We start from the raw sequence: 13,639 nt of genomic DNA on the forward strand, positions 1-13,639 counted from the left end.
GCACATGTTAGTTTTCTTCCAGCTGTTTATATTTTCTGTTATAGTAACTAGTAGCCCACATCAGGTTAGGGTTACATCTAGATTACATTCTAGAACCCCATACTATTACCTTAAGTCATTTTTAATCTCTTAAAATTAATGCATTATTAGCATGTTCAACAATAGTTAATAGGAATGTAGAAGTACAGTCCCCTACCTGTATGGAAAAACTCTGTTCATCTAATTCAGTATGTCTCACAAGCGCATATGTGGATTTCCCAGAAAAGTAATAATAGAGTCCATCAAAAGTTTCAAAATTATATTGACCCCATGTTCTGCATATATGATCTCTTTCAGCACCTGTGTTATACACTAAGAAAAAGAGTCACTTGAGACAAAGCACTGGTTTTTGGATTCAACCTGTAATTGAGATGTAGTACTGTATGTGTCATGCTGTGAAACATCACCACAGAAAAGAAAGGGCAGGAAAAATACTAGAGCATGAAGGAACCTTTAGGCAGAGATTAGTCATCGTTGTAGCTGTGGGAACCAGAGTACAATCCCAGAAACCCTGGTAGTTTTCTCTCTTTACACACCTGTCTGGCATCTTGGTCCAGTTGCATTAAATCGACTGCAGTTGCACAGCTCTCTGTAGACACATTCACCACCATTAAAACAGGTAAGTGAATCTGAGTGGAAAAATAAAAGGCATGTTAAAAATAAATTCTGATAATTTTCATTCTTAAGACCCAGTTCTGTCACCAAATGTAACTCTATGAACAACAGGAGATGCTGGTGTTGCATTTAAGTGTCCAGAAGAATCCCACAGGCCTCCACAAACACGAAACACACTGCAAAAGCTTCATCTCAAGAAATACAGCCAGATGAAGTAAATCTACTGCAGTAAATTCATTGCAGCCAAATCAAAATGGCTGCGATATCTGTTAGTCTGACATGTTTTCAGTCCACTAAACAATGAACAGAGGAAGTAAACACGTGCTACATAAGAAAACAGCATGGCGCCTGTATCCTTATATATAAAGCTGCTATAAATAACACTCTATTGGTAAGCTCTACTAGGATGAGAGCATACTACCCTAGAAATACAAATGTTGAGATTCCAGCTGTAAATCTTTCAGCTGCCTGCCCTCCTTCCATCTTGCAATTTTTAAGTATACCAACCACAAGTACATTCCATAAAGACACAGACCACTGCTCTTTTTTCTAATTTTATTAGAGACAAAATTTTAAGCAAGGAAAAATTTAATGCTTACGTATAGCGAGCCTACTGTAGAGAAAGCAAGCTCCCTGATTTGCAATGACAGGTTTGAGGGAGGGAGGTGTTGGGTATTTTTCACTTTTTATTTTCCCTGGGAAGATCTCCATCAAAATCTGACAAAACAAGTTTTTACAGTCTAAGGAAAGATGTGCACAAGCAGAAACAAAGCTTCTTGCTACTAAATTTAGACTTTGTGATTAAATACTTTTCTAACAATTATGATATATTCACTTATTTTGCTAACATTTGATCTTTTAAAATTTAAATCTCTTTAGGAAAGATTTTGAATTTTAATTATTATGCAACCACAGTAATTTTTGTGTTTGTAGAACAGAAACTGAGATTGTATTTGTTCCAGACAAGCTGCTCAGAAGAAACTGTTTCAGGAAAAGACAATCTGAAGACTCAGCCTTCTTGTTTTCTTTAACTTTATAAACACATCATACCTGAAAAATAATCTTATATATGAATTTTTAAGTGCTGTCGTGAAATCAGAATTCACAGAATATCTTTTCCTCCATTTCAGTAAAATCCTCATTTATGAAATATCAAATCATCAGTAGTATATGCAGAAGTCCTAACTTACCTAGATTACCTTCAGGCTTTTGAGAAAGCTTTGCTAAAGAGGGTTTGAAGTTTTGCTGATACAGGCAAAATAAAGCAAGCTCCACTTCTGACAATCTAAATAAACTCTACAATTGATTTAGTCTTGACAGAATTAGACTTCAGAGAAAAGCGTTCTAGGATACAGACCACTTTTATGATTTCATCGGTCACATCATCTTTAAGTTTTGTTCTCACTATTAGCATTCACAAAACATACACAAAAAGTACCAATATCAAAAGTAGATTCTGAACTACTACTACTTCTGAACATACTGTACAGAATGGTCAAAATTTTTTTTATAAACCAATTGCAAGGAAACAAATGCATTCTAAGAAGTCAGGAGTTGATCGCTGACATCTTACTACCATTAAATGGATGCACAATTCTTGATTCCAGCAATAGCAACAGAAAAATATTTCAAAGGGTGTTTTCTCCCTACCTAATTTTTCTCCCCTCTTCTAGAAGCTCATTTTATTGCTGTTTTACCAACACCAATTTCCTATCAACATCTTTTACAAGCACATATTTAGTTTGTTTTGCCAGCATCAGAGAACATTAATAGAAGCTCCATTACAGAAGCCAGTGAGCCACACCCTCCTACTAAGAGCTTCAAATACAATAAAATAATCCAAAGAGCAGGCTGCACGTGGAGGGTGTCCTGTGAGTGTAGCCCCAGCCAAAAGTAACTAAACCTCTGATAGAAATCAGAAACAGCATTTTTAACAAGATGCTACAAACACCCTCCAGCTTCCTTTTAAGCCCCTACTTTAGCTCAAGTAAGACTTCCAAACACCTCGTAAAAACCTCACCTGGTTTGCAAGTGTATCTACCCACACAAATTGCTTTCCGATACACACACCAAGTAACTGTGCACCCAACATTTAATTTGCATGCAAACTTTTATCAGAATTCATGGATTGAATGCTGTTAAAACTTTGCCTTTTGTGAGGCTACCTCAAAATTCATCATCAGTTGTTTTACCAAAGTGGGGTCAATGTAGAAGTTTAATGAGGAAAAAGGTCGTATTTAAAGTTTCTTCTGCTTTGTGAGATGCTAGAAGCTTAGAAGAAAGAGGCTCTGTGCTCACAACTGGCTATAATTTTTGAATGAGGAAGACTTCAAGAAATTTATGGTGTACCATAATTTAAAAAAAAAAAAACAAAAAAAGCTTACATGTTCATCTACTTTCAGCCACATGATTTTTACAAAATATTATCTTGTTACAAGTTTACAGAACCCTTGCTTACTGAATTCTGCCAAAATCTGTCAGTACAGTTTATTGGTGTTTATGTGATCATTTCCATTTGCAAAAACATTATACATACTAATCACTTATATGAAGACTCTTAAAATAACCAAATCATTAATTTCGACTCCTTTGTTTTCAACACACACCACCACGTCAAAAAAAAAAAAAAAAAAGCAAAGCTGTGTTGAAAAGAACAAGGCACATAGATAAAGTAAAAGAGAACACTCCTTTGCCTAGCTAGCCCAAATATCTAGTTCCTTTCCCTGCCAGGCCAGCATGAGTTCAGCTTAAAAACTAATGCAAGCACCATGTAGAAAGGTCCCTACTCATTCTGACTGAGCCATCTCATTTACATACTTACAGTAACCAATCTTGTCACTAACGCAAAAGCCTTATTCCTCTTGTCAAGAGAGGCAGACATTGATCTCTTTCATCTTGAGTGGTGTGAGACTCGTGTAATCCAAGCTCAGGTCTCTGTTCTTGGCTTCTCTAAGATTATGCCCTATTGCCTGTCCGGTTACAATAATCTGCAATTAGACTGCAAGTCATGTTCCTCTTAGCTGCAGAGGAAGTTAGACTCCTTTTGATGTTTCGGGTTGAACGATTGGCCTTTAAGCACAGCTCAGGTAACCTGCTTCAAGACACATTTATTCAGATTGTGCACAGTCAGTTGCTCTGGGGACCCTTGCTGTAACTGGGAAGGATCTCCCTTGCCCCCCTTTAAAGAGAAAGAGAGTTAGTCAAATCTGATTTGGAAGTCAAATGAGCCAATGATAAACATTTTCCTCTTTATGAAGTTCTCTTCTGTCTGTGTATGTATGATTCTAAGAAAACGTGTGATGGGTTGACCCTGGCTGGATGGCAGGTGCCCTCTGTCACTCCCTTCCTCAGCTGCACACGGGAAAGAAAAATATAATGAAAGGCTTATGGGTCAAAATAAGGACAGGGACAAATCACTTGGCAATTACCATCACAATCAAAACAGACTCAACTTGGGGAAATTAGTTTAGTTTATTACCAATCAAATCAGAGTAGGACAATGAGAACTAGACCCAAATCTTAAAAACACCTTCCACCCCATCACTCCGTTCTTCCCAGCCTTAACTGTACTCCCAATTTTCTCTGCCTCCTTCCCCCAGCAGCCCAGGGGAACAGGGAATGGGGGTTGTGGTCAGTTCATCACCCATTGTCTCTGCCACTCCGTCCTCCTCAGGGGGAAGACTCCTCACCCTCTGTCCCTGCTCCAGCCTGGGGTCCCTCCCACAGGAGACTGCTCTCCAAAAACTGCTCCAGCATGGGCCCCTGTCCACAGAGTGCAGCCCTTCAGGCACAGATTGCTCCAGTCTGGGTCTCCCATGGGGTCACAAGCCCGGTCAGCAAACCTGTTCCAGCCTGGGCTCCTCTCTCCACAGGGCCTACCAGGAGCCTGCTCCAGCAAGGGCTTCCCACAGGGTCCCAGCCTCCTGTGGGCATCCCCCTACTCTGGCATGGGGTCCTCCCTGGGCTGCAGGTGGGGATCTGCTCCAGTGTGGGCCTCCATGGGCTGCCGGAGGACAGCCGGCCTCACCATGGGCTGCACCAGGGGCTGGCAGCAAATCTCTGCTTCAGGTCTGCAGCACCTCCTCCTCCTGCTGCTGCACTCACCTGGGGGCTGCTCTTTTCATATATTCTCACTCCTCTCTCCACAGCTGCTGCCACACAGCAACTTCTTCCCCTTCTTAACTATGTCGTGACAGAGGCACTGCCACCATTGCTGATGGGCTTGGCCTTGTCCAGCAGCTGGTCCATCTTGGAGCCGGCTGGCATTGGCTCCATTGGACATAGGGGAAGCTTCCAGCAGCTTCTCACAGAAGTCACCCCTGTAGCCCCCACTCTACCAAAATCTTGCAACGCAAACCCAGTACATCATCATAAACATAGTTCTTGTATTTGCTTATACCCCTTTTTACATCACTGTAGTATCTTTCCTTATACTGCATAGGAGAGTTCTGTGTGCAAAGATTAGCTACCCTTAACCAGGCAATGAGGGGAATAATGTTGATTCAGATGACATTTAGCGATCTTACTATTGCAAACAATGTGGCCTCCTTTAATCATCTAACTGTGCTCAATTAACACAGGAATACTTCCTCAGGTATCCAGAATAAACATCCTATAACAAATGGTTCACTCTGATCTTTGTCATTAAAGGAATATAAGTTCCCCATATAAGCTAACCCATATGATCACAAGCTTAGGTCTCTCCTAGGGAGATGAGAAACATTGCGACACCTGTAGAAAGGACCTAAACATCAGAACTAAGCAAAGGTTAAAATTAGGAAAGGTTAGGGAAGAATACTGTGTCCTTCATTCACCTGAAAGTGACCTCTATTAAAAAGTCCTTAGCTGCTCTTTTTCTGTTGACGTTATGCCAGTTGAATGCATCAGGTTGGAACCTGAAATTGAAAACTGGTGAGACTTCTCTAGCAGAAAGTGGTAGGCCTAAGTAACATGATTCGACTCACATTAGTAATGATGTGATTTCTAACCAGTGGTGCCATTACTACCTGCAAGTCACTCTGATAACATGACCATTGCTGCCATGAAGCACATTCCTTCTTTATTGAACAGGGTGAAGACTTCGGATCATCTTACAGGGCAGGTCTGAATTTTTCTCTGCTCCTCTCATTGCTTAAATACTCTAACCATTTGGTAATTACTGACTAGGCTGCAAACCTACTCAATGTGTGGATAGGGTTATTTTAGTCCCTTGGGCACCTGGACCTCCATTTAGTTCATCCCCCTTCCTAATTCTTCAGTGTCAGGCGAGAGCCTTCATGCCAGAGCTGGCATCCTACAAGCAGTAGCAGAACCTCATGCCCATTATTTATCACAGTCTTTGAAAAAGTGAGACTGTAATCTAGCCTGTTTGCATTTCATTGCAAGTGTTTCTGGAGCTAAGTGTCCAAGCTTCACAGAGATGATTACTGCTGCTGTTCTCTGAAAAGAAATGCTGTAGATCTGACAAGAAGTTCCAAAATCAATTTTGAAATACAGTGCAGTCCCACCCAACTCTGGTTGGCCTTTCAAATGTTCTTCACCTGAGCTCAAGCACAAGTTCTCCCAATTTCATATGATAACCGTTCAAAGGCATCTTGCATTTTCATCAAAATAAGCATTTATTTTGAAATATTATTACAGATGCAACACCTTTTGTGGGTTTTGATACTGTGCTATTGTGCCCACTTAGTTTATTATGCTTTCTTACATTACTACTTCTCTAACGAGTATTTAAGATATCTTGAACTTTTTTCAGTTGCAAATCAACTCTATGTCCAGGTTTGCTTACCCATGATTTGTTCTTCTGATGTCCTAACAGGTTTATTAGGAATAAAATTAGTATAGCTGAAAGTAATTTATATAATGTGAAGCCTTTCAGCATGAAGTGAGATACAGTCATGAAGAAGAGCTCTACTCTTGGAGCACAAAGAGGTAACTGCAAAGAAAGCATCTATCTGTATCCCATACAAAAGATACTAAATCAGAGAGACATCTAAATTAAGTTTTATTTTCACAAAGTGAAAGCAAGCCGACACATTCAACAACAGTTCTAACTACTGAAGTTACCATGCCCATCAGCTTTGAAATACTTGATTTTTGTTTTAACCACCACATCAATCCAGTTGCTCCAACTGAATTTTGACCTCATTGTAATACACCATTATCACTAATACACTATTAATTCTTGAAGATTTGTGACTGATATGGACCTTCCTATGGCTACTTTTCTGTAAAACATTAAGCACTTCCTAGTGTTGGAATTCTGTATTTTGTTACTGGTTTTTAAGACTTGGCATGAAAAAATTGTTTAACGCAAATCACTGAAGACAAGTTTCCTTTCAGGTTATTTATTATTAAATTCACTTAGACAGAAAAGTTGAAGTATGGAAGATAAATCTATAGATCTGAAAGTGATCAAGTTTTACTTCAGCTTGGTAGGTACAAGGTCCAGCCTATTCTCTTGGTTCTTATGATTCTACCTATCTACCAACTTTGGCCCAAACAGTTTCAGAGTTCCTGAGAGTTATTTGCAGAAACAGAGACTATAGTTTTCAAGATTCTTTAAAAGATGACACATTTTAAAAGCTTTATGCAGATGTAGAAGAGAGGTCTGCCTGAAGGTTATCAAACTACTGAAAAGATCAATAATTTTAAAAATCAGCAAATTTTATTCTGAAATGGAAAAGTAAAAAAAACAAAGTAGTTTAGGATAAGAATTTGCAAGAAACATCAGCTAGGACCTATAGCCATACATAAAAGAATAGAAGGTATGCTTAAAATTGAATATTTAAACTTTTGCTGTCAACATTAATGAAATTTTATATTTTGTAACTCTGCATGATTTCCATTGCACAGTTTAGAAAGCTTTCAAGTGTCCTTTTGACTATGAAAGAACTAATACAAGTATTTCTTGCTTTATCTTTTATCCTCTGACTTCATAGTCTTTGAAAGGATCTGCCTGTAATGGCACAAGTTTCCTGTGGCATGCAGGCTTCAACAGGATGCAATACAGCCTTGAAATGAGGACAAAGATCTCATTACACCAGAATGTAAAGTTTTCCTTTTTGAGATTGAGGTGAATGAGTAGAATGTAATTTTAAGCCTTCAATACCAAGAGCCTTCCAGTTAGCTGCAGATTTTCTGTTCTGGTACATTTCTTGAAATCAGCATACATATTGTAAGGGACAAGTATCTTCTATAGTAACAGTGACCTGAAACATTAAAGACTCATGCCTGCTACAGCATTTCAACACAAGAAAATTTGAAGTGTTTAACCTGTTAGGAATTTTCAGCAGTAGTTTGAAACTTACTTCCAGAAAGAATTTGTTTTGCCTGTCCCAGGTTCTTAATATGTTTTAGCTCTGAAGTTTTTTTGTTTGGGTTTGTTTGATTTGGTTTTTCAAACTTCTCATGAAAAACAGATTTGCGTGGAAGCAAGTTACAAGTTTAAGAGCTGTGTAAACTACATTTTAAATTTTGTCCATTAATCAGATAAACATTTCAAAACTCAAATCCCATATTATCTGGGTACAAGAAAGTAACACAAGAATTTATCTCTTGGCCTTTACTTGCACTATACCAACTTTTTTTTTTTTTCATTGACATATAAGACCTTACATCACTTTCTAAACTGCTTTCAGTTGACTAATATGACACAAAGGTAAAGAGATCTATTGCACCAGAAATCATGCACCCATCATACAAAAATTCCACATAAAACATGTTGGTTTATCTATACATACAGAGTTACAGGAAGCAAGAAAAAAAAAAATATTGCAACAAGAATTGACCATACTAGGATGAAATATAAGTCCATTATAATTACAGTTTTCTAAGTATGTCGTAGAACAATTTTCATACAGACATCACTAAACTGCAGAAAGAATAAAATTTACCTTGCTAGTTGAAAAAAAAAAAATTAAAGAAAAGGTTTACTATTCCATATATCCCCAGACTGCTGCAAATCCCAGTCCATGGACAAAGCTTTAGCAGCTTGCATTTCTCTTCAAAGAGGAAGGGCCAAAACGAAACTATTGTTCTAAGCATTTAGAGCATGTTACCAAGACTCTTGCATAAAGCAGATCAGGTTGTCCCTTTGTTTTTAATGTCTTTCACACACAGACAACAATGGATTCCATTTGCTACACAGAGTTTACAGGGATTTAAAAAGGAAACTTCCAAGTCTACGTATTCAACTGTTTAAAGAGCGTAATAATCTTGATTTTATTTGCCTTCAAGTACGGGCAATCATCAATAATTTCCAAAGCATGTCTACAACATTGTCTTGCCAAGGCAAGTACATTAGAAATGGAAAATCCTTACAAAATATTTTTGCCCCATAGAAATATGAGTTAGAAAGAAACAAGGAAGTTTATTACATCTGCAGAGGCAACAAAACCTAATTCTTGATGTCATAACTACATCCTCCTCTAAATGCTTAGACGTGATGAGTTAACATGAGATACTTTTTACCTATTTCATTCTCCCTCCTTCTAGATTTGTTCTTCCCTTTCTTAAATATTTGGCCCATTTAAGCAGCAATAAACTTGCACATAAACCCTTTCCAACAGTTCTGTTAAAGTAGCACAATGCATCTTTAAAGTATTTTTTGTAGCTAGTTGCTCTGAAGTAGAATACGAAATCCACTAGTCCCATTAAAGGGCTTGTCACTCGGCAAAAAATAAACCCAGGGAATCAAACAATTATTATGGCAACAAATATCTCAGCACAATTTGTACACCTTCTCTTTGGAAGCTGCTCTATTCAGTTTTTTTTAAAAAAAATAGACCTATAGAAAAGAACTACTACTTAGTCAATAAGCTGGGGCAACACTCAAAAGCAGAGGGAGTTTTACTAGTATAGACTGCTATACTTGTACAGCAATTTTATCATACACTATATATATGATATTTTTCATATACCAGAAAGGTTCATAGGAAATATTTTTTATTTGAGTGATATTATGCTTCTTTAAAACCTTCTATTACTCCTCAACATTCAAACACACACTTCTCAAAAGCTTCTGAAAACAGTATGTATTAAAGAAATCAAAAGCCTTTGGAGATGACATAACCCTAATCACAATTGGTAAGAGTCCAGTCCACACATCCAGTCTTGCATTTTGGGCTATAAAGCCGGGGAAATGCAAACCCAGAGTATTCACTATTAGGTAGGTCCCATGTCCAATGCAACAAATCAGGCTGACTGAAGAGAAACTACAGGTTTTGTATCACTAACCAAAATTACTCTGAATTACTTTGCCTCATGTTTGTCCTTTATACAAGACAAGCATGACACAGGCTCTACAGAAGAGCGAACACAGAAGATCTTTACCCTTGAACAAAGAGATTTAAGCCTGTCCACTGCTGAAAATAAGGTGAACAAAAAAAGCCAAGATGCAAATTCCTCAAATGCCCACCACTACAGGCTGGTGGCTAGGAGTGTCTCATCCTCCTAACCCATAGATTACACACACAAAACGCATCCATAGATTACATCAGCAAAAAGGAAACAAACAAAAAACCTCCAAGCACAGAAGAGATACAGGATAGGCAATTTCATGGCATCTAGGCAGCAATCCACATCTTTAGGTATATCACTACAACAGTAGATTGACCTGTTGAAAGCTCTTTGTTAGAAAAGCTGCAGTTAGAGACAGTCCTTCAAACAATCAAACCAGAACCAGGTGTAAACTTCAAGCTAGATCAAGCCCCATAATAAACTGTCATAATCCTGTAGTCCTTTGAGACCAATCAAGGCAGAGTCCCCTTACCCTGAAGGCCCATATTAGCTATTTTACTTTTTTTCCTTTATAAAAATAATTAAATGATGCAGAATATAACAGACAATTGGAGTTATTTAATGTAAAAACATAGGTAACTTACTCAATGGTCCACATTTCATACTTTGAAGTCTCCTGTTCCAAGATAAGGATATCATACTAGATGAAGCATTATAAACTGCCATTCCAGACTCCTTTCAAAAAAAAAACCAAAGAAATCAGTTATAACCAAGACACTTTAAAAGCCTCTTCATGGTTTATCAGTAAATTTGCCATTTTTAGTAAGCTCAATGCTTCATATTGGCTTACTAAAAAGTTATCAAACACACCACTGTAAAGTAAAAGTGTAGCCATTCTACTCGAAACTCCAACAAAGGAGCATTAAAGTACATTATGCCTGAAGACAGCAAGCAGATTTTAAGCCAGTTAAGCCAAAATGCCTAAAACTCCATATTCAAACACTGTCCTCTGTGCCCCTCTCCATACTTCTTTTACTCTCAATTACAGCCTCTATACCATCATGTGTATTTAACGTAATTCTCAGTATAAACATTCTGCTGATTTGGAAAGTCTTTCAGTTACAGTTATTTAAAATAATTTTAAGCTATATGCAAGCATAAATCACTAAAAAACATCCTAATAATTAACAAAATGTATTATAAGGTCCTAAATCTACACTATTTTCCACATCTGATCCAAAATCCAGAAAAAGAATCAACAGGTTTGTTTTGTGGTGGTTTCTTGTTTGGTTGTTTAAAATAAAACAAACAAGCCATAGACACCCAGGTTAGTTTTCAAAACATTTCCTACCATCTTCTCCTTAATCTTTTCCTTAATCTTTTCCTGTTGTTCTAACATTTAAAAATATACAATGACAGACTAAAGCTTTTATTCTCTTGTGTTTCCTTTCTCATAAGCACTTCTGCCTTCAACAGTCAGCAGCAAGATATCTTGGGTTTTCTTATACTCATTCTCAATAGTGTGGTGAACGAAGCTTTCTTTTTCTCCAATATATTGCCCTTTGGAAGCCCCATGTTTCTACTCTATTAGACTGTAATCATTTTCAGAAATTGGTATGTCATGATAGCATTGACTCCTACCCCTATTCTTGCCATATTCATCTATTAATCCAACTTCCACTTCATTCTTCCATTTATCAGCTGTGCTAGTCACAACCCTGTCATTCTCTTTCTGAACTCAAATCATTTACACAGTGGCACCTGTATCACTTCTGAACCAGAAACATAGCAAGTCTCACCAGAGTACCATGACAGGAATGCAAATCAATACTTTGGGGGAACAAAAAAAAAAAAAAACAAAACCAAACCTAACAGCTTTAAAGTCAGTCATGGTCACTAGTCATCCAACAGCTTCTAGGTAAATTGGAGGGACAACGTTCTTTCACACCGTTTTACCCAAGGATAGTGCATAGTTTAGCTATGATGTGTGAACTTAAGAGTTCCTCCCCATCTTCCTGCAAATGCAAAGTTTTAGCACTCCACTTTAAATTTATGACTTTGTCTATCCCATTTACAGAGAAGTGGGACTAAGTATAAACTCAGTTATTTATACAGTTACTGTAGATAGTATTTTGGAAATTGCTTTTTACAATGCAGCTTTGAATGCCCAGGTTCAAGGAAACTGATGCACAAAGACAACCTATCTTAAAGGAGCATTCTAATGACACAAAGAAATAGGACAGCCCCTGAGCAGGTATAACTTGTTTAATATTCTCCACAATTTTTCTTCAAGAGGAAACAATATCCAAGATTATTTCTCAGTAATACATAATTTATTTCCATACCAGCTCTTGTAGAAAACGTGCTTTAAAGGAAATAATATTAACGTGTGGGTTTACTGCACAGAAAACAATTAGTCCTGTAAAATGTATTATCATGCAGAAGGGAAAGTAATATCAGCATTGATCTATAAAGGTGCCTTGAAGAGTTCTTCAGAACTTAAATACTTACATTGCCTTTAAAAAAAACCAAAACACAGCAATAAATCAAATCACAAAAGCCAATTCAGTCTATATCATCTACTTAAGAAAACAGAAGAGCAGACCTGCTTAGCAAAGTCTCGAAAATCTGTTGATATTTTCTCATGATGTGGTTATATTGCCATGCTCATGATAGGTAGAAGTATACCTCCTAATTAGTATGCCTTTACTAAAACCACGTTGCTCACCTTCTCTACAACCCCTTATCTTTGTTCTAGAACCACCTACATCTAGGTGGTTTCAATTTTTTCAATTTAACACGAACTCAATTCTCAGAAACCAATGACTTATGATAATTCTTATTAACCAAGCATCTAATTACATTTACCTAGTTTACTTAATACAGTAACACAAATGTTAGAGCCGTTTCCTATTATTTCTTCACTTAGTCCACCTCATGAAAAGCAGCAGTTAAATCCTCTAAGATGTTCATATTTCAGTGACATGTTAGTTATAGAATACAGTTTTCATTAAGGAAAACTCCATGACAAATGCAGTATCTGTTAATAAACAGCATTAGCTACAATGTATGATGTCCATAGTGATACAAATAACTGAGCACAATATTTCCAAAATAACATTATAAACACCAGCTACGTCCACTTAATTTTACCTAAGGACTCAGTTAGATTTGTTGCATTTAAGTTTCATGCCCTGGAGTTTTATCATTCAAATTTCATAGTCCTGTGCACAATTCTGTAAAGCAGTTTTAAAATAGCAGGTGTTTTCTGTGTTCTAAATTCTTACTTAGACATTTGACTGAAAACTGATCAGAAGCTATATCATTAACTAAGTCGTCATGGACATAAGTTTCTGCAGAGGGCTTAACAACCATTGCTAAGTGTTACTTTACCTCTTTCTCTTGATGAAACTTATTAAAACCAAGAACAAGTAAAAATGCATTATTGTTAGTTTTGGACTGTTCAATGGCTAGAAAAACTCACCTTCATGTTCTTACATTTTCAAAACTAATATTGAATTTAATTTTTTTCCTTTCTCCTAAGCATATTTCTTACTAAAATGTTCTGCTCAGTAGGCTAGCACAGAAGGAAACAAAGAGCTTATCACTGTATCTTGACTTCTTGGGAAGGGACCTCAATCCACAAACATTTGCCTTTATCAGTGGTTGATTTTGTTACCTGTTTGCAGTTGTGTAGCATGATTTTTCTCTCCACTAAGCTTTTCCTAGAAGGAGCAGGGAGAAA

General features: G+C 37.2%; 1 protein-coding gene across 1 annotated transcript in view; it reads right to left on the minus strand.

Moving 5' to 3' along the window:
• Positions 1 to 13,384, minus strand: part of LOC104168314 (otogelin-like) — a 29,573-nt gene extending 16,189 nt beyond the window's left edge. The window contains exons 1-2 of the mRNA XM_009708879.1: positions 13,379 to 13,384; positions 576 to 668 (exon numbers count right to left, since the gene is read on the minus strand). Of these exons, the coding sequence (XP_009707181.1) occupies positions 576 to 668; positions 13,379 to 13,384 (99 nt within the window). The remainder of the gene's footprint in view (positions 1 to 575; positions 669 to 13,378) is intronic.
• Positions 13,385 to 13,639: the final 255 nt, after the last annotated feature.

This window comes from Cariama cristata, unplaced genomic scaffold, assembly GCF_000690535.1.
Source record: "Cariama cristata isolate BGI_N322 unplaced genomic scaffold, ASM69053v1 scaffold6281, whole genome shotgun sequence".
NCBI classification, from domain to species: domain Eukaryota; kingdom Metazoa; phylum Chordata; class Aves; order Cariamiformes; family Cariamidae; genus Cariama; species Cariama cristata.